The following is a 19,387-nucleotide window of genomic DNA, read 5'->3' on the forward strand; positions in this document are numbered from 1 at the left end:
CAATAACCTGTCTTACAGTAACACACATTTATTTATAACATGATAAAAATGCATTCTGCCCCGTCTTTGCTCTCACAAACAACAGAGTGTATTTACAGTTCCTAAATACATTTAAAATGTATTGGAAACTGGTTATGAAGTCATTTCACATGCAATGAAACATGTTAGAATTGCAAACAAAATGTTAATCTTGTGGGAAATGTGTGGCTATGAGTGTAAAACACTATTAGAGAAAGAGGAAGTACAGGCTTATGTGACAATACTTCCTCGTTTAGGTTGAGTCATTTATCGAAGTATGGGGACCGTGCGTTTCACCATCACTATTCTACTAACTCTCGTCCATCAAACAGGTAAGAGCATTTTCTAAGACATCTTTATAGTGATATTGATTACATTGATTAGACATACGCTACCAGTCAAAAGTTTGGACACACCTACTCTTTCAAGGGTTATTTTTATGACCTCAACCCACTTGGGATGGTTTGGGATGAGTCGGACTGCAGAGTGAAGGAAAAGCAGCCAACAAGTGCTCAGCATATGTGGGAACTCCATCAAGACTGTTGGAAAAGCATTCCAGGTGAAGCTGGTTGAGAGAATGCCAAGAGTGTGCAAAGCTGTCATCAAGGCAAAGGGTGGCTATTTGAAGAATCTAAAATATAACATATATTTTGATTTGTTTAACGCTTTTTTGGCTACTACATGATTCCAAATGTTATTTCATAGTTTTGATGTCTTCACTATTATTCTACAAAGTAGAAAATAGTAAAAATAAAGAAAAACCCTTGAAGGAGTAGGTGTGTCTAAACTTTTGACTGATACTGTATGTGTCTATAATCTGATTAGTAGGTACAGTAAGTAACAGGCAGCATCATTTGTACTGATTACTCTGCTTATAACCAGTCTAACCAGTGTACTGGTTGTCTAACCAGTCTAACCAGTGTTCTGGTTGTCTAACCAGTCTAACCAGTGTACTGGTTGTCTAACCAGTCTAACCAGTGTACTGGTTGTCTAACCAGTCTAACCAGTGTACTGGTTTTCTAACCAGTCCAACCAGCGTACTGGTTGTCTAACCAGTCTAACCAGTGTTCTGGTTGTCTAACCAGTGTTCTGGTTGTCTAACCAGTCTAACCAGTGTTCTGGTTGTCTAACCAGTCTAACCAGTGTACTGGTTTTCTAACCAGTCTAACCAGCGTTCTGGTTGTCTAACCAGTCTAACCAGTGTTCTGGTTGTCTAACCAGTCTAACCAGTGTTCTGGTTGTCTAACCAGTCTAACATGATCTAATGAAGTACTGAAGTTTTAAGTCATGTGATGTGTTGTGATGTGTTGATTTTTACAACATTCAAGTAATTCATAGAGACTTTTAAATTGAAAGTACAGTATGTAATTAACTGTAGGACACATTTTATAATAATAATAATACTGTAGTTTTAAACATATGTTTTGTAATACAACAATTAATGTGTAATGCAAACATTTTGGGTTGTGATAGTATAATGTACTATTGTAAGAAAAAGTTCAGTGTCACATGAAAGTCAGTGACAGGAAACTACCCCACAACGCCATTTGAAGCATGGAACTTCGGACTACCGGAAATGCATAGCTCAACTCGTTTTTAGACATGTCTGTCAGTCGACCACAAATACTGTATGTGGGCTGAAAAATGCCCACTCTCTGAGCACCCAAGTTATCTATGCTTTTAGGCAGATTAGGTTATACTTCCTGTAGTTATCCTTCATCAAGTTGCTTTTACTGAATGGTTTCTGAAACTGAAGTGTGTATCATATCCTAGTTATTTATTGTCAAAGTACTTCTATATTTGTCACGTTCGTTCATAGACGGGTCAGACCAAGGCGCAGCGTGATATGCATACATGTTTATTTTAAACTTAATAAACAACGACAAAACAATAAACCAACGAAACGTGACGTCCAAAGGTAACACACAACAAACCTCACACGGAACAAGATCCCACAACACCTAATTGCCAATACTATGCTCCCCTGTCAGAGACAACGAGCGACAGCTGCCTCTGATTGGGAAACACACCCGGCCAAACATAGAACTACAAAACCTAGATCACAAACATAGAAAATACAACATAGAAAATCACACCCTGACTCAACAAATAAGAGTCCTCAGAGTCAGGGCGTGACAGTATCCCCCCCCAAAGGTGCGGACTCCGACCACACAACCTTTACTTAACAGGGTAGGGGCCGGGTGGGCATTCCGCCTCGGAGGCGGATCCGGCTCCGGGCGTGACAACCACCTATTCTCCGCCTCCCTGTTGCGCCCCTGGTCTGGTCTGGACCTCGGCGCGCTCCTTCCCCTCTCCTTCCTCCCACTATACTCCAAGCCCTGTCTGGACCCTGGTGTGGGAGACCCCGAACCTGGAGAGGGGCTGATGTCTGGGTCTGGACTGGAGCCGCTGACCGAAGCTGGACCAGGCACCGGTGGAGCGGACTACTCAGGCTCCGGACTGGAGCCGCTGACCGGAGCTGGACTTGGCACCGGTGGAGCGGACTGCTCTGGCTCCGGAGTGGAGCCGCTGACCTGAGCTGGATCAGGCACCGGTGGTGCGGACTGCTCTGGCTCCGGAGTGGAGCCGCTGACCGGAGCTGGACTGGACCCCGGTGGAGTGGACTACTCTGGGTCTGGACTGGAGCAGCTGACCGGAGCTGGACCTGGCACCGGTGGAGCGGACTGCTCAGGCTCCGGAGTGGAGCCGCTGACCGGAGCTGGACTGGACCCCGGTGGAGTGGACTGCTCTGGGTCTGGACTGGAGCCGCTGACCGGAGCTGGACCAGGCACCGGTGGAGCGGACTGCTCAGGCTCCGGACTGGAGCCGCTGACCGGAGCTGGACTGGGCACCGGTGGAGCGGACTGCTCAGGCTCCGGAGTGAAGCCGCTGACCGGATCTGGAATGGACCCCGGTGGAGCGGACTGCTCTGGCTCCGGAGTGGAGCCGCTGACCTGAGCTAGATCAGGCACCGGTGGAGCGGACTGCTCTGGCTCCGGACTGGAGCTGCTGACTGGTGCCGGACCAGGCACCGGTGGAACGGGCACGGGCCGTGCCGGACTGGACACACTCACCACTGGTCTGGTGCGAGGAGCAGGCACGGGCCGAACCGGACTAGGAACATGCACCACTTCCTTGGTGCGAGGAGCAGGAACAGGCCGGGCCGGTCTGGGAACACGCACCACTCTCTTGGTGCGAGGAGCGGGAACAGGCCGGGCCGGACTGGTGACGCGCACCACTGGCTTGGTGCGAGGAGCAGGAACAGGCCGGGCTGGCGACCCGCACCACTGGCTTGGTGCGAGGAGCAGGAACGGGCCGTACCGGACTGTGGAGGCGGACTGGAGGTCTGAAGTGGAGAGCTGGCACAACCCATCCTGGCTGGATGCCTACTTCCGCACAGTATGTGTGAGGCATTAGCACAGGAAGCACAGGGCTGTGCACGCGCACTGGCGATACAGTACGTAGAACCGGCGCAGGATATGCGGGACCGAGGAGGCGTACTGGAGACCAGGAGCGTTGAGCCGGCACACCCCGTCCTGGCTGGATGCCCATCTTCGCACAGCACGTGCGTGGTGCTAGCACAGGATGTACAGGACTGTGCCGGCACACTGGCAACACAGTACGTAGCTCCGCATAACACGGAGCCTGCCCAGTCACACGCTTCCTCGCGTGAGTACGGGGAGTTGGCTCCGCCAACCACCCTTTTAGCCCCCCCAATTTTTTTTATTGGGGCTGTCTCTCGGGCTTCTTCCTCGACCGGCGTCCTCTGTGTTGCCGTTGCTCCTCTCCTGCCTGGGCATCTACCTTCGCCCATGGCCCTTTACCCGCAAATATCTCCTCCCATGACCACCAATTGCCCACCTGTGACATGGCTACTCTCTCCGCCTGGGCACGCTGCTTGGTCCTCGTTTGGTGGGATCTTCTGTCACGTTCGTTCATAGACGGGTCAGACCAAGGCGCCGCGTGATATGCATACATGTTTATTTTAAACTTAATAAACAACGACAAAACAATAAACCAACGAAACGTGATGTCCAAAGGTAACACACAACAAACCTCACACGGAACAAGATCCCACAACACCTAATTGCCAATAGGCTGCCTAAGTATGCTCCCCTATCAGAGACAATGAGCGACAGCTGCCTCTGATTGGGAAACACACCCGGCCAACATAGAACTACAAAACCTAGATCACAAACATCGAAAATACAACATAGAAAATCACACCCTGACTCAACAAATAAGAGTCCCCAGAGTCAGGGCGTGACATTATTACTTGTAACAATGGTTGTGAGTATGATGATCTAAAAGCTGCTGACCTTTTGATGGGTTCATCTTTAAACCATTTAACAAATAGGGTGTATAGAGAAATTCCAGCCCAAACTACAAAGCATGCAAACAGTTTATTTTAGCAAATCGGGTCATTATGATGTGTCAGCCAGTTTGGCTATTTGAAAAAACAATCAATTTGCACATCTTCCTTTAGGTGGTTGCTTTACTAAATTCATATATGCTACTGCTCTATTTGTCACATTGTTTGCTGGACTATTTCATATTTTTTTACATGAAGTATTCTGTTTGTTTATTTCACAGAGTCCAGCTCTGTGTTTGTGCAGAAGGGACAGGATGTTCGTCTGGATGTCCTGGGAAATGTTCAACTGAAAAAAGATATTGATGTGCTATTTTGGAAGTTTAACACAACATTCAATGTTGCAAAGTACCCCCCAAAAGTAACCTTTGAAAGGTTCAAAGGTAGGGCTGAAATTAGTGAGGGTAACCTCTCTCTGCTACTGAAGAACATTCAGGAAGGAGACAGTGGAACTTATACTGCAGTAGTGTCTGGTAACAAAAACACCAACGTTGCTACATACTTGATAGAAGTCCAAGGTATGGTTCTATTTTATTATACAGTGACACAGTTACAGAATCAATCAATAGAGCTAAACATGGTGTTATAGGTTAAAGGCTAATTCTTTAGATGCATTGGTACTCTAGCTCATGGACTCAGGTTAATATACGAACGATAATGGGTTTCTATGTGTTTTCAGAGCGAGTTCAGCCTCTAGAACTCTAAGTCCTCCATCAATGGCCTGTATATGCACGCACACTAAACTAGACTGCATGTTATATGCTTTGTTGACTTTGTGATTTTTATGATTACTGTATTTCCAAAACTAGCGTGGGAGGAAGTGGATGACTACTATGTCAAAGTCTGGATACCTGTCGGCGGCCTCATCGTATTTGTATTACTCTTCCTGATTGGCGTTGTTCTTTGGCAAAAGATGAATAAAGGTAAGCTCATTGCTCCTTCTGCAGGATCACTCTTAATACAGTAACTTCATTATGTTCATTAAACTATTGTGATAACATCATTTTGTATGCATATATAAATACACTACATTACCAAAAGTATGTGGACACCTGGTCATCGAACATCTCATTTCAAAATCATGGGCATTAATATGGAGTTGGTGCCCCCTTTGCTGCTATAACAGTCTCCACTCTTCTGGGAAGGCTTTCTACTAGATGTTGGAACATTGCTGCGGGGACTTGCTTCCATTTAGCCACAAGAGCATTAGTTAGGTCGGGCACCAATGTTGGGCGATTAGGCCTGGCTCGCAGTCGGCGTTCTAATTCATCCCAAAGGTGTTTGATGGGGTTGAGGTCAGGGCTCTGTGCACGGGGGCATTGTAATGCTGAAACAGGAAAGAGCCTTCCCCAAACCGTTGCTACAAAGTTGGAAGCACAGAATCATCTAGAATCTAAATGTATGCTGTAGTGTTAGGATTTCCCTTCACTGGAACTAAGGGGCCTAGCCCGAACAATGAAAAACAGCCCCAGACCATTATTCCTCCTCCACCAAACTTTACAGTTGGCACTATGCATTGGGTCAGGTAGCGTTCTCCTGGCATCCGCCAAAACCAGATTGGTCCGTCGGACTGCCAGATGGTGAAGCATGATTCATCATTCCAGAGAACGAGTTTCGACTGCATCCAATGAGTCCAATGGCGGCAAGCTTTACACCACTCCAGCCGACGCTTGGCACTGCGCATTGTGATCTTAGGCTTGTGTGCGGCTGCTCGGCCATGGAAACCCACTTCATGAAGCTCCCGACTAACAGTTATTGTGCTGACGTTGCTTCCAGAGGCAGTTTGGAACTCGGTAGTGTGTTGCAACCGAGGACAGACAATTTTTACGCGCTACATGCTTCAGCACTCGGTGGTTCCGTACTGTGAGCTTGTGTGGCCTACCACGTTGTGGCTGAGCCGTTGTTGCTCCTAGACGTTTCCACTTCACAATAACAGCACTTACAGTTGACCGGGGAAGCTCTCGCAGGGAAGAAATTTGATGAACTGACTTGTTGGAAAGTTGGCATCCTATGAAGGTGCAACGTTGAAAGTCACTGAGCTCTTCAGGAAGGCCATTCTACTGCCAATGTTTGTCTATGGAGATTGCATGGCTTGTGTGCTCGATTTTATACACCTGTCAGCAATGGTGTGGCTGAAATAGGGGTGTCCATATACTTTTGGCCATGTAGTGTATATACAGTACATATATACTGTATATTTTTGGATCAACTCTGAACATCTTACTTTTATATCTTTATTGGATTTTTATGTTGTTGAATTATAGGTGGCAAAAAGGAAATGATAAACACAGAGTATGCTTCAGTCAGGGTAAGATACTGTACCTCAACTACAAAATGTTAGTAGAAAATGTATACATTCTAAATTCTAAATTAACGGTAAACTTATGTTCATTTAATGCTTATATTGTTGCGCATTGAACAGCCACTGAGACATTTTTAATTTATTAAGTCATTAAATACCTTGTTTTATACCTGGTTCACTATTCATAAATACATAGTGAAGCTTTTACTGTATTTTTTTACTCTCCAGATTAAAGATAACGGCCAAGCAGGTGGTGAAGAGCAGGTCTGTCCAGCATCCCCCACCATATACAGTATGGTGGGAGGCCACCGCCCCAAGCCTGTGAACCGCCCCACCATGGTGGGAGACCAGCCTCCACCCGTAGACCTCCCCATGACCTCCATGCCTGAGAGTTTATATGCTGAGGTGGGGAATAAGGAATTGTAACATTGTATTAGGCTGGGATTCAATCCGATTGTATTAGATTACCCTTTGTCAGCTAAGTATCTTTTAAAGCCAATGTTCCTGCATTCGCTGAGACAGCATTCACGATAAATGCTGCATATGTTAGCTCAATCGGAAATTATCTGTAAATGGTGCCTAGATGACAAAGTGTGATCGCATTGAATTCTTTAAATTTAAAGGCAATGTTCCCGTGTTCGCGGAGACTGCATTCCCGGTAAACCTTGCATATGTCTGCTCAATCAGAAATTACCTTTACATTTAAATCGTACTATAACGCAGAACTTCCGCGGTCTGGATTGAATCTACACCTTACTCTCAATAGCCCTGTTTATACCTGGTTCTAACATGTGTCCTTTGTCCTGTTCTTATCCACTTTCTGATTGTGCCCACATTTGTAGACAGGTGTAGATGATTAAAAGAGGCATTGTGATCTGAATGTGATCATATCTTCCTGCCCACCTCCGGAGGTAGTCAGGCAATCATTGTGTCTGGAAAAAGTGTAGACTTATCTGTACGGTGAAACCATTTAAATCATCCTTATCCCGTCCTCTAAATAATATACAGGTGGCACCATTTACCTATGGCATCAATATGTGAATTAAAATTAAGAAATAAACATGATATTTTAAGTCGACATACATTTCTATACAAAATAGGTATAGAGTTGTAAGAGAATGAGCAGTGGATATACAAATATACAGGGTATCTGCAGGACAGCAGCATCCCATCCTGCATCCCACTGCTGGCTTGACTCTGAAGCTAAGCAGGTCCTGGTTGGTCCCTAGATGGGAGACCAGATGCTACTGGAAATAATGTTAGAGGGCAAGTATGGGGCACATATCCTCTGGTCTTAAGATTGAATCCCAGGCAGTGAAGGGGGCATACATTGCTGTCTTTCAAACAGGTGTCTTGACAATCAATAAACATTCCATGGCACTTATTGCAAGAGTAGGTGTGTTAACCCTGGTGTCCTGGCTAAAGTCTGAACTTGGGCCATGTAATCATCCCCCCTCATTGGCATTTACTCACTTCTCCACCATGCTAGCTAATGTGTGGATGAGGTGAGTTTCCCCCTTACCGATGACTCTCTTTGCAGACTGGAAAATATCATTTATTTTGCTTATTGCGTTTCCATACATAATTTGTACATTCATGTTTTTATTCGTTTACATATTTATTTTAAAGTAAAAAATGTAAATTATTTACATTTTAGTAATTTAGCAGACACTCTTATCCTGAGCAATTACGGTTAAGTGCCTTGCTCAAGGGCACATCAACAGATTTTTCAACTAGTCGGCTCTGGGATTTGAGCCAGTGACCTTTCGGTTACTGGCCCAATGCTCTTAATCGCTAGGCTACATGCCTTTCATTTTTTTTTTTATATAACATCCTCACTGTGGGAAACCCTGTCAATGGAACATTCAATGAATATGATAAATACTGTAGGTAGATGAATAGACAAATGATTGTGAAAAGTCTGTTTGTGCCTGTGTTTCCTGTTGTCTGCTGTTGTTCAGAGCAACTTCTTCTTCCTGGCTCAAACCACACCGACAGCAGTAACACCAGCAGGCTACGTGTGGTTCATGGTGACGCATGTGTGTTTTGTGAAAAGACAACTTGCTAACACTTCACTTAAACCCTGCTGATATAATGCTTTATAACTGGTTGTATTAACTTTTATAATGTCTTATGATCAAGCTTGTAATAAGTTATGTTTTCTGCATAAAAAAATATTTTTTTTTCAAGGATAATTTTGGAGTTGTTGTACGAGTAATTTTAATTGAAGTCATAGTGTTACATATGATAAGCTATCTGAAAATGAAATTACAATATTAGTATAGCATAAAATACATACAAATAATTAAACACGTTACATTCATTCATCACAGTGGGTATTAAACAGAAACTGTAGAGTAAGGTATTTGTATATGTTATGCTGTGCAATATTAACTGTGTCATGTTGTGCTATATTATGTCAATCCATGCTATGTTATGTAGCAACAAATGAAAAATAATGTATTTTTTAAAACCTTTCTTAATACTTAAATGCCCAGTGCAGTGAAAATAAAAATGTTCCTATGTTTTGTATTGTATTGTACATGAAACTAACGCTGTAAAAGTTTTTAAAAAATTGGATCAGTGTTATTTCCTGATAGTTGCTGGTTGAAAATACAATCTACACAGGACCTTCTAATCAGCTGGTTTGCATGGGTGGAAGTTTCGGCTGGCCTAGTGACAATGCAGGTGGTAAATTGGTTAACAGACCAATAACAAAGAGAGTTCCAAACCTCTCTGCCAATAACAGCTAGTTTTCACTTTTCACCTCTTCACTCAGACCACTCCCAGACAGTCCTAGCAAAATTCTTGATTGAGAAATATTTTTTTGCTAAAAAAGCTATTTTTGTCCATTTTAAAAGTAGACTATTAAAGTACGGTACTTAATTATTACCCAGAAAGGATTTGGTATTGCTATAAAAACGGATGCATTGGGCCTTCAAGCCAAGATTAAATCTGAAACCTGAATCCCGGCCCTATCTGATTAATTACTGTGACAGAGAAGGTATCACTGTCTGAGCAAAAGAAAACAATGAAATGAAAGTGGCGGACACTCTCATCCATTATGGTCATGGCGGACCTTCATCAGACAGAGAAATAAAGAAGGAGAGAGGCACATAGTTTGTAGAAACAAAACAAAAAAAGAAACAAAGGTAGAAATGCATACAACACTGGTGGGTGATAAGTGATAAGTGATGAGTGATAAGTGATGAACCAAGAGGGGGACATTTCCTGTCTTTAGTCGGTTTGACTGTAAGCACATTGAGAGAAAATAAAACATGTCTAGGTAATCAATGAGAGCTATTCAGAGGAATCAACGCTAGCAGAAGGATGCGTTCCACAGTGCGCTATAGGCCTATTCTATGTTGTATGTCACACCTCCATATTAGACACCAGAGAACCTTTAGACTCAAATAACACCCTATTCCCTACGTAGTGCACTACTTTTGACTAGGGCTTTTATGGCACCCAGTGACCAGTGGAGGCTGCCGAGGGGAGAACGGTCATAATATTGGCTGGTAACAGTGCAAATAGAATGGCATCAAACACATTCTATTTGACACCGTTCCACATGTTCCGCTCCAGCCATTACCACGAGCCCGTTCTCCCCAATTAAGGTGGCACCAACCTCCTGTGCCAGTGAGTCATTAGTACACCCTTCTATTTCTTCCTCTGATGGTGGAAATGATAGGCCGTCTGCACTTTAGGAACTCTATGGTAACCATGTGTAGATTATATTTTGGGTAACTTATTGTTGGGTAACTTGTGAGAGATGTTTCAGGACTGTATATGTGTCAGGACTTGAGAGATACCTAATTTTGGCTTTAGAGTATATTAACCCATGCCTTCATTTGGTGTACAGGAGAGAATGTATTCAGACTGTTGGTATATTGAGATGATTTGAGAGGATGATGAAGCCAATGTGATTATTCTGTGGTGGCAATCATGATCAGACCTGGGTTCAAATACTTTTTGAAATATAATTTCAAATACATTAGCTAGGCTTGATTGAGCTTGCCTGGTGCAATGGAACCAATCGAATAGTTGGAAAACTGCAAACTCCGCCCACCTGGCACTCTAGACAGACTGAAGCAAACGCTAAGCAGCTGGTTTATAAGACAAAGATAAAGTCTTAAACTATAAACCATGTTGAATGGAGATTCTCCATTGAAAGTGCTTCTTAGTCCACAACAAGTCTTAATGTGTGTCCGGGAAACCGGTCCTTAAAGTATTTGAAAGATTTCAAATAGTATTTGAACCCAGGTATCATCATGATTATGTCATTATGGAGACATTGGTCATGTTCCTCTGCTCAGACGTAGCAGGTGTTGCTGATGCATTCCAGATCTTACAAAGCCTTGATAGGTATTTCACGTTCAGCTAACCACATGTTATAGCAATCTGTTGCCCAATGGCACAGTCAATGATGCGGCATGCAACCATGCAACGTCTGAGCAGGGGAACACGACCAGTGTTTCCATGATGATGATAATGATGATGTAAAGTTGATGAAGATGGATTGTGATGATGGATCAGACTTGGAAGGCTTTTTGAATTGTATTGTTTTGTTCTACTGAACAATGTGATCTCTCTGAGGCCTTGAAGACTGACTGTTTTGTTGCTATGAACTGTTAAAGGATAACTATATTTTGGTATTTGTCCATTGTTGATATAATCCCACAATGTTTTGTTTAAAAATGTATTACTTTCAACATACAGCATTTTGCATCATACCGTATTTTACATTTTTAAAAACATTTTTAGTAAATTATCAGACGCTCTTATCCAGAGCGACTTACAGTTAGTGAGTGTATACATTTTCATACTGGCCCCCCGTGGGAATCGAACCCACAACCCTGGCGTTGCAAGTGCCATGCTCTACCAACTGAGCTACACGGGGCCTCGTTATATGAAAGTTATTCTATTTTTATTTAAGTCATGCTGAGACCAAGGTCACTTTCACAGATGAGCCCTGAATACACATCATTATACACATCAATATACACATCAATACACACATCAATATACACAACACATTGTTATACACATCATTATACACATCATTATACATTAATAATACACTACACATCAATATACACATCATTATACATCAATATACAGAGATTATTCCATAAGTAAGGTGCAAAAAAACAAACTAAAAGCAGATGTACCTACTTCAGTGGAGAGCGAAGGGATCTCCAGAGTTATCCATCTCTGAGACCGGGTCTGGTGACACGTACGTCTGTAAGTTAACAATGAAGTAAGGTCCGGTGGAGGTTTCTGCTGGAGGGTTTTATAAACTAAAAGAGTGTAATGCATTGATCTACCAGACCTCAGAAAGGGCCAACCTCATTTCTGATACAGAATGCAGTGATGTGTACCGAACCTTTCACCCGTAATAAAGCGTAGTGCTCTATGATAAACTCTGTCCAATGACTTCAATTCAGTGGCAGCTGCATTCATATAGACAATATGACCATAGTCTAAATAATCAGTATGAATGTAAACTGATTTATTCGTTTTCTGCTATTTAATGAAAGGCATGGCTCCCCTATTTGGGTGTCATTAAGTTGGTAAGGGCTGCCCTACCAGAAATGTACATGTTAAAAACTTTTGGAAATACTTGGATTACACAATAACCTGTCTTACAGTAACACACATTTATTTATAACATGATAAAAATGCATTCTGCCCCGTCTTTGCTCTCACAAACAACAGAGTGTATTTACAGTTCCTAAATACATTTAAAATGTATTGGAAACTGGTTATGAAGTCATTTCACATGCAATGAAACATGTTAGAATTGCAAACAAAATGTTAATCTTGTGTGAAATGTGTGGCTATGAGTGTAAAACACTATTAGAGAAAGAGGAAGTATAGGCTTATGTGACAATACGTCCTCATTTAGGTTTAGTCATTTATCGAAGTATGGGGACCGTGCGTTTCACCATCGCTATTCTACTAACTCTCGTCCATCAAACAGGTAAGAGCATTTTCTAAGACATCTTTATAGTGATATTGATTACATTGATTAGACATATGCTACCAGTCAAAAGTTTGGACACACCTACTCTTTCAAGGGTTATTTTTACGACCTCAACCCACTTGGGATGGTTTGGGATGAGTCGGACTGCAGAGCGAAGGAAAAGCAGCCAACAAGTGCTCAGCATATGTGGGACCTCCATCAAGACTGTTGGAAAAGCATTCCAGGTGAAGCTGGTTGAGAGAATGCCAAGAGTGTGCAAAGCTGTCATCAAGGCAAAGGGTGGCTATTTGAAGAATCTAAAATATAACATATATTTTGATTTGTTTAACGCTTTTTTGGCTACTACATGATTCCAAATGTTATTTCATAGTTTTGATGTCTTCACTATTATTCTACAATGTAGAAAATAGTAAAAATAAAGAAAAACCCTTGAATGAGTAGGTGTGTCTAAACTTTTGACTGATACTGTATGTGTCTATAATCTGATTAGTAGGTACAGTAAGTAACAGGCAGCATCATTTGTACTGATTACTCTGCTTATAACCAGTCTAACCAGTGTACTGGTTGTCTAACCAGTCTAACCAGTGTTCTGGTTGTCTAACCAGTCTAACCAGTGTTCTGGTTGTCTAACCAGTCTAACCAGTGTTCTGGTTGTCTAACCAGTCTAACCAGTGTTCTGGTTGTCTAACCAGTCTTAACATGATCTAATGAAGTACTGAAGTTTTAAGTAATGTGATGTGTTGTGATGTGTTGATTTTTACAACATTCAAGTAATTCATAGAGACTTTTAAATTGAAAGTACAGTATGTAATTAACTGTAGGACACATTTTATAATAATAATAATACTGTAGTTTTAAACATATGTTTTGTAATACAACAATTAATGTGTAATACAAACATTTTGGGTTGTGATAGTATAATGTACTATTGTAAGAAAAAGTTCAGTGTCACATGAAAGTCAGTGACAGGAAACTACCCCACAACGCCATTTGAAGCATGGAACTTCGGACTACCGGAAATGCATAGCTCAACTCGTTTTTAGACATGTCTGTCAGTCGACTACAAATACTGTATGTGGGCTGAAAAATGCCCACTCTCTGAGCACCCAAGTTATCTATGCTTTTAGGCAGATTAGGTTATACTTCCTGTAGTTATCCTTCATCAAGTTGCTTTTACTGAATGGTTTCTGAAACTGAAGTGTGTATCATATCCTAGGTATTTATTGTCAAAGTATGATGATCTAAAAGCTGCTGACCTTTTGATGGGTTCATCTTGAAACCATTTAACAAATAGGGTGTATAGAGAAATTCCAGCCCAAACTACAAAGCATGCAAACAGTTTATTTTAGCAAATCGGGTCATTACGATGTGTCAGCCAGTTTGGCTATTTGCAAAAACAATCAATTTGCACACATTCCTTTAGGAGGTTGCGTTGCTAAATTCATATATCCTACTGCTCTATTTGTCACATTGTTTGATGGACTATTTCATCTTTTTTTACATGAAGTATTCTGTGTGTTTATTTCACAGAGTCCAGCTCTGTGTTTGTGCTGAAGGGACAGGATGTTCGTCTGGATGTCCAGGGAAGTGTTCAACTGAAAAAGGATTTTGATTTGCTATTTTGGAAGTTTAAAACATCAGTCAATGTTGTAAAGTATCCCCCAAAAGTAGCCTTTTTAGGGTACGAAGGGAGGGCTGAATTAAGTGAGGGAAACTTCTCTCTGCTATTGAAGAACCTTCAGGAAGGAGACAGTGGACCGTATGAAGCAGTAGTGTCTGATATCAAAGACTACACTGTTGCTAAATACATCATTGAAGTCCAAGGTATGGTTGACAGTTTTTCTATTTTATTATACAGTGACACAGTTACAGTATCAATCAATAGAGCTAAACATGGTGTTATAGGTTAAAGGCTAATTCTTTAGATGCATTGGTACTCTAGCTCATGTACTCAGGTTAATATACGAACGATAATGGGTTTCTATGTGTTTTCAGAGAGAGTTGAGCCTCCAGTACTGACAGTGGACCCTGTCTCCACCAAGAGTGACCCCTGTAATGCGACTGTGACCTGCAGAGGCCAGAACACCTCTGTCACCTCCATCTGTAACAACAGCACCTGCTCTCAGGTGGGAGGAGAGAGTAGAGGGGCTGAGACCTCCACTGTCCCCCTGCTCTCTGTCTATGTGGCAGGGGGTTCCATCATCTGTAACCACAGCAACCAAGTCAGCTGGGCCAACGACACCAAGGAGATCGAAACGATTTGTGTATCTAAATCTGGTAGGACATTCACATGCATGCACACACACACACACACACACACACACACACACACACACACACACACACACACTAAATTAGACTAGATGAGATTTGATATGCTATGTTGACGTTGAGATTTTGATGTCACTGTATTTTCACAAAGCGGACCACAACTACTCTGTCACAGTCGTCATCATCATCATCATCTTCATCATCATCTTCACCTTGGTTGGATGTGCCCTTTTTTATTGGCGAAAGCCAAATAAAGGTGAAGTCACAGTTCCTGCTGCAGGACCACTCTTATTACAGAAACCTTATTATATTAATTAAGCTACTGTGAATACCGTAGATAACAGGCTGTAATGATTTCACATTATATATATACAGTGAAAGAGAAACAAATATTTGATCCCCTGCTGATTTTGTACGTTTGCCCACTGACAAAGAAATAATCAGTCTATAATTTTAATGGTAGGTTTATTTGAACAGTGAGAGACAAAATAACAAACCAAAAATCCAGAAAAACGCATGTCAAAAATGTTATAAATTGATTTGCATTTTAATGAGGGAAATAAGTATTTGACCCCTCTGCAAAACATGACTTAATACTTGTTGGCAAAACCCTAGGCCACTCCAGGACCTTAATATGCTTCTTCTTGAGCCACTCCTTTGTTGCCTTGGCCGTGTGTTTTGGGTCATTGTCATGCTGGAATACCCATTCACGACCCATTTTCAATGCCCTGGCTGAGGGAAGAAGGTTCTAACCCAAGATTTGACGGTACATGGCCCCGTCCATCGTCCCTTTGATGCGGTGAAGTTGTCCTGTCCCCTTAGCAGAAAAATACCCCCAAAGCATAATGTTTCCACCTCCATGTTTGACGGTGGGGATGGTGTTCTTGGGGTCATAGGCAGCATTCCTCCTCCTCCAAACACGGCGAGTTGAGTTGATGCCAAAGAGCTCGATTTTGGTCTCATCTGACCACAACACTTTCACCCAGTTCTCCTCTGAATCATTCAGATGTTCATTGGCAAACTTCAGACGGCCCTGTATATGTGCTTTCTTGAGCAGGGGGACCTTGCGGGCGCTGCAGGATTTCAGTCCTTCACGGCGTAGTGTGTTACCAATTGTTTTCTTGGTGACTATGGTCCCAGCTGCCTTGAGATCATTGACAAGATCCTCCCGTGTAGTTCTGGGCTGATTCCTCACCGTTCTCATGATCATTGCAACTTCACGAGGTGAGATCTTGCATGGAGCCCCAGGCCGAAGGAGATTGACAGTTCTTTTGTGTTTCTTCCATTTGCGAATAATCGCACCAACTGTTGTCACCTTCTCACCAAGCTGCTTGGCGATGGTCTTGTAGCCCATTCCGGCCTTGTGTAGGTCTACAATCTTGTCCCTGACATCCTTGGAGAGCTCTTTGGTCTTGGCCATGGTGGAGAGTTTGGAATCTGGTTGATTGATTGCTTCTGTGGACAGGTGTCTTTTATACAGCTAACAAGCTGAGATAAGGAGCACTCCCTTTAAGAGTGTGCTCCTAATCTCAGCTCATTACCTGTATAAAAGACACATGGGAGCCAGAAATCTTTCTGATTGAGAGGGGGTCAAATACTTATTTCCCTCATTAAAATGCAAATCAATTTATAACATTTTTGACATGCGTTTTTCTGGATTTTTTTGTTGTTATTCTGTCTCTCACTGTTCAAATAAGCCTACCATTAAAATTATAGACTGATCATTTCTTTGACAGTGGGCAAACTTACAACATCAGCAGAGGATCAAATATTTTTTCCCTCACTGTATATATATATATATATATATATATATATATATATATATATATATATATATATATACAGTACCAGTTAAAAGTTTGGACACCAACTCATTCAAGGGTTTTTCCTTATTTGTACTATTTTCTACATTGCAAACAATAGTGAAGACATCAAAACTATGAAATAACAAAAATGGAATCATGTAGTAACCAAAAAAGTGTTAAACAAATCAAAATATATTTTAGATTTTAGATTCTTCAAAGTAGCCACCCTTTGCCTTGATTACAGCTTTGCACACTCTCTGCATTCTCTCAACCAGTTTCATGAGGTAATAACCTGGAATGCGTTTCAATTAGCAGGTGTGCCTTCTTTAAAGTTAATTTGTGGAATTTCTTTCCTTCTTAATGTGTTTGAGCCAATCAGTTGTGTTGTGACAAGGTAGGGGTGGTATACAGAAGATAGGCCTATTTGGTAAAAGACCAAGTCCATATTACGGCAAGAACAGCTCAAATAAGCAAAGAGAAACGACAGTCCATCATTACTTTAAGACATGAAGGTCAGTCAATACGGAAAATGTCAAGAACTTTGAAAGTTTCTTCAAGTGCAGTCGCAGAAACCATCAAGCGCTATGATGAAAGTGTCTCTCATGAGGACCGCCACAGGAAAGAAAGACCCAGAGATACCTCTGCTGCAGAGGATAAATTCATTAGAATAACTACACCTCAGATTGCAGCCCAAATAAATGCTTCACAGAGTTCAAGTAACAGACACATCTCAACATCAAATGTTCAGAGGTTCAGGCCTTCATGGTTGAATTGCTGCAAAGAAACCACTACTAAAGGACACCACTAATAAGAAGAGACTTGCTTGGGCCAAGAAACACGAGTAATGAACCTTAGACCCATGGAAATCTGTCCTTTGGTCTGATGAGTCCAAATTTGAGATTTTTGGTTCCAACCGCCGTGTCTTTGTGAGATGCAGAGTAGGTGAACAAATTATCTCCACATGTGTGGTTCCCACCGTTAAACATGGAGGAGGAGTTGTGATGGTGTGGGGGTGCTTTGCTGGTGACACTGTAGGTGATTTATTTAGAATTCAAGGCACACTTAACCAGCATGGCTACCACTGCATTCTGCAGCAATAAGCCATCCCATCTGGTTTGCGCATAGTGGGACTATCATTTGTATTTCAACAGGACAATGACCCAACACACACCTCAAGGCTGTGTAAGGGCTATTTGACCAAGGAGAGTGATGGAGTGCTGCATCAGATGACCTGGCCTCCACAATCGCCCGACCTCAACCCAATTGAGATGGTTTGGGATGAATTGGACCGCAGAGTGAAGGAAAACTAGCCAACAAGTGCTCAGCATATGTGGGAACTCCTTCAAGACTGTTGGAAAAGCATTCCAGGTGAAGCTGGTTGAGAGAATGACAAGAGTGTGCAAAGCTATCATCAAGGCAAAGGGTGGCTACTTTGAAGAATCTCAAATATATTTTGATTTGTTTAATTTTTGGGTTACTACATGATTCCATATGTGTTATTTCATAGTTTTGATGTCTTCACTTTTATTCTATAATGTAGAAAATAGTAAATACACTGGAATGAGTAGGTGTGTCCAAACTTTTGACTGGTCCCGTATATATACACTCACAGTGAATCTTTATTGGATTTATGTGGTTTGTTTATAGGTGGCAAAAGGGAAATTAAGAACACAGATTATGCTACAGTTGGGGTAAGATCCATCAGATATTTAACATCACTGATACTGTGTCGTTGTGGATGACATGTAAAAAATGCAGTTAATGGAAAATTGATGAAACCTGAATTACCGATAAACTCATGTTCATTTCTTATATTACTTATATTGTAGAGCATTTAACAGTCACTGATACATTTTTAATTTATTGATTTGAGGTCATTAAAGACCTTGTTTTATACCTGGGTTAGCATTCACAAATGTATAGTGAAGTTGTTGCTGTATGTTTTTATTCTCCAGACTCCAGATAACAGTCAAGCAGGTGGTGAAGAGCAGGTGTCTCCAGGTGAAGGTCTAGCGTCACTCACCATCTACAGTGAGGCAGGAGACCCCCATCTCCAGCCTGTGAACCACCCCATGACCTTCATCAAATTCAGTGTTGTAACCAAATAATGTCTCATAATTTGTTTTACAGATTCATCTTGTAAGGGATCGGGGGTTGGCTGGGTCTAGACAGAGTCTGACACTTCCCCGATCTACAGAGAGGGGGAGTCATCAGACTCGATCTGGTTCACCTGAGTTCTGAGCACACCTGTCCATAATTAGGGTAGGATATAAGGTGTGCTCAGAGGTTCAGTCGGTGCGAGGTATTGTTCCTTTGTGACTTGCTAAGCGTTTTGTTCCGAAAAAGAGAGAGAGAGAGAGAGAGAGAGAGAGAGAGAGAGAGAGAGAGAGAGAGAGAGAGAGAGAGAGAGAGAGAGAGAGAGAGAGAGAGAGAGAGTTTGTTGTTTTTGATTACCCGTGTATCCGACCTGTGCCTTGTTGTTTGACTTCCCGAATTGCTTAATCCTCTACTTGTCTACCCCAGTGATTACCGTTCTCTGATCCTGTGCCTGTGACCTCGACTACGACTAAGCCCGCTCCTTTGGTACCTCTGCCTGTCTATGCCTGGCCCGGTTTTGACCACAGCCCGCCCGACCA

At 42.2% G+C, this 19,387-nt stretch overlaps 2 protein-coding genes across 2 annotated transcripts; both read left to right on the forward strand.

Moving 5' to 3' along the window:
- Positions 1 to 293: 293 nt before the first annotated feature.
- On the forward strand, positions 294 to 8,363 carry LOC123481584. The gene is made up of 5 exons (XM_045206104.1): positions 294 to 350; positions 4,612 to 4,905; positions 5,197 to 5,310; positions 6,652 to 6,695; positions 6,918 to 8,363. The coding sequence occupies exons 1-5, from the start codon at positions 296 to 298 to the stop codon at positions 7,113 to 7,115; spliced, it is 705 nt and encodes a 234-aa protein (XP_045062039.1). The 5' UTR covers positions 294 to 295; the 3' UTR covers positions 7,116 to 8,363.
- A 4,247-nt stretch (positions 8,364 to 12,610) lies between these two features.
- Positions 12,611 to 18,907, forward strand: LOC123481585. The gene is made up of 6 exons (XM_045206105.1): positions 12,611 to 12,672; positions 14,206 to 14,499; positions 14,671 to 14,952; positions 15,098 to 15,202; positions 18,399 to 18,442; positions 18,707 to 18,907. Exons 1-6 carry the CDS (start codon positions 12,618 to 12,620, stop codon positions 18,857 to 18,859), a joined length of 933 nt encoding a protein of 310 aa, XP_045062040.1. The 5' UTR covers positions 12,611 to 12,617; the 3' UTR covers positions 18,860 to 18,907.
- Positions 18,908 to 19,387: the final 480 nt, after the last annotated feature.

The sequence above is a fragment of the Coregonus clupeaformis genome, chromosome 21, assembly GCF_020615455.1.
Source record: "Coregonus clupeaformis isolate EN_2021a chromosome 21, ASM2061545v1, whole genome shotgun sequence".
Classification (NCBI taxonomy): domain Eukaryota; kingdom Metazoa; phylum Chordata; class Actinopteri; order Salmoniformes; family Salmonidae; genus Coregonus; species Coregonus clupeaformis.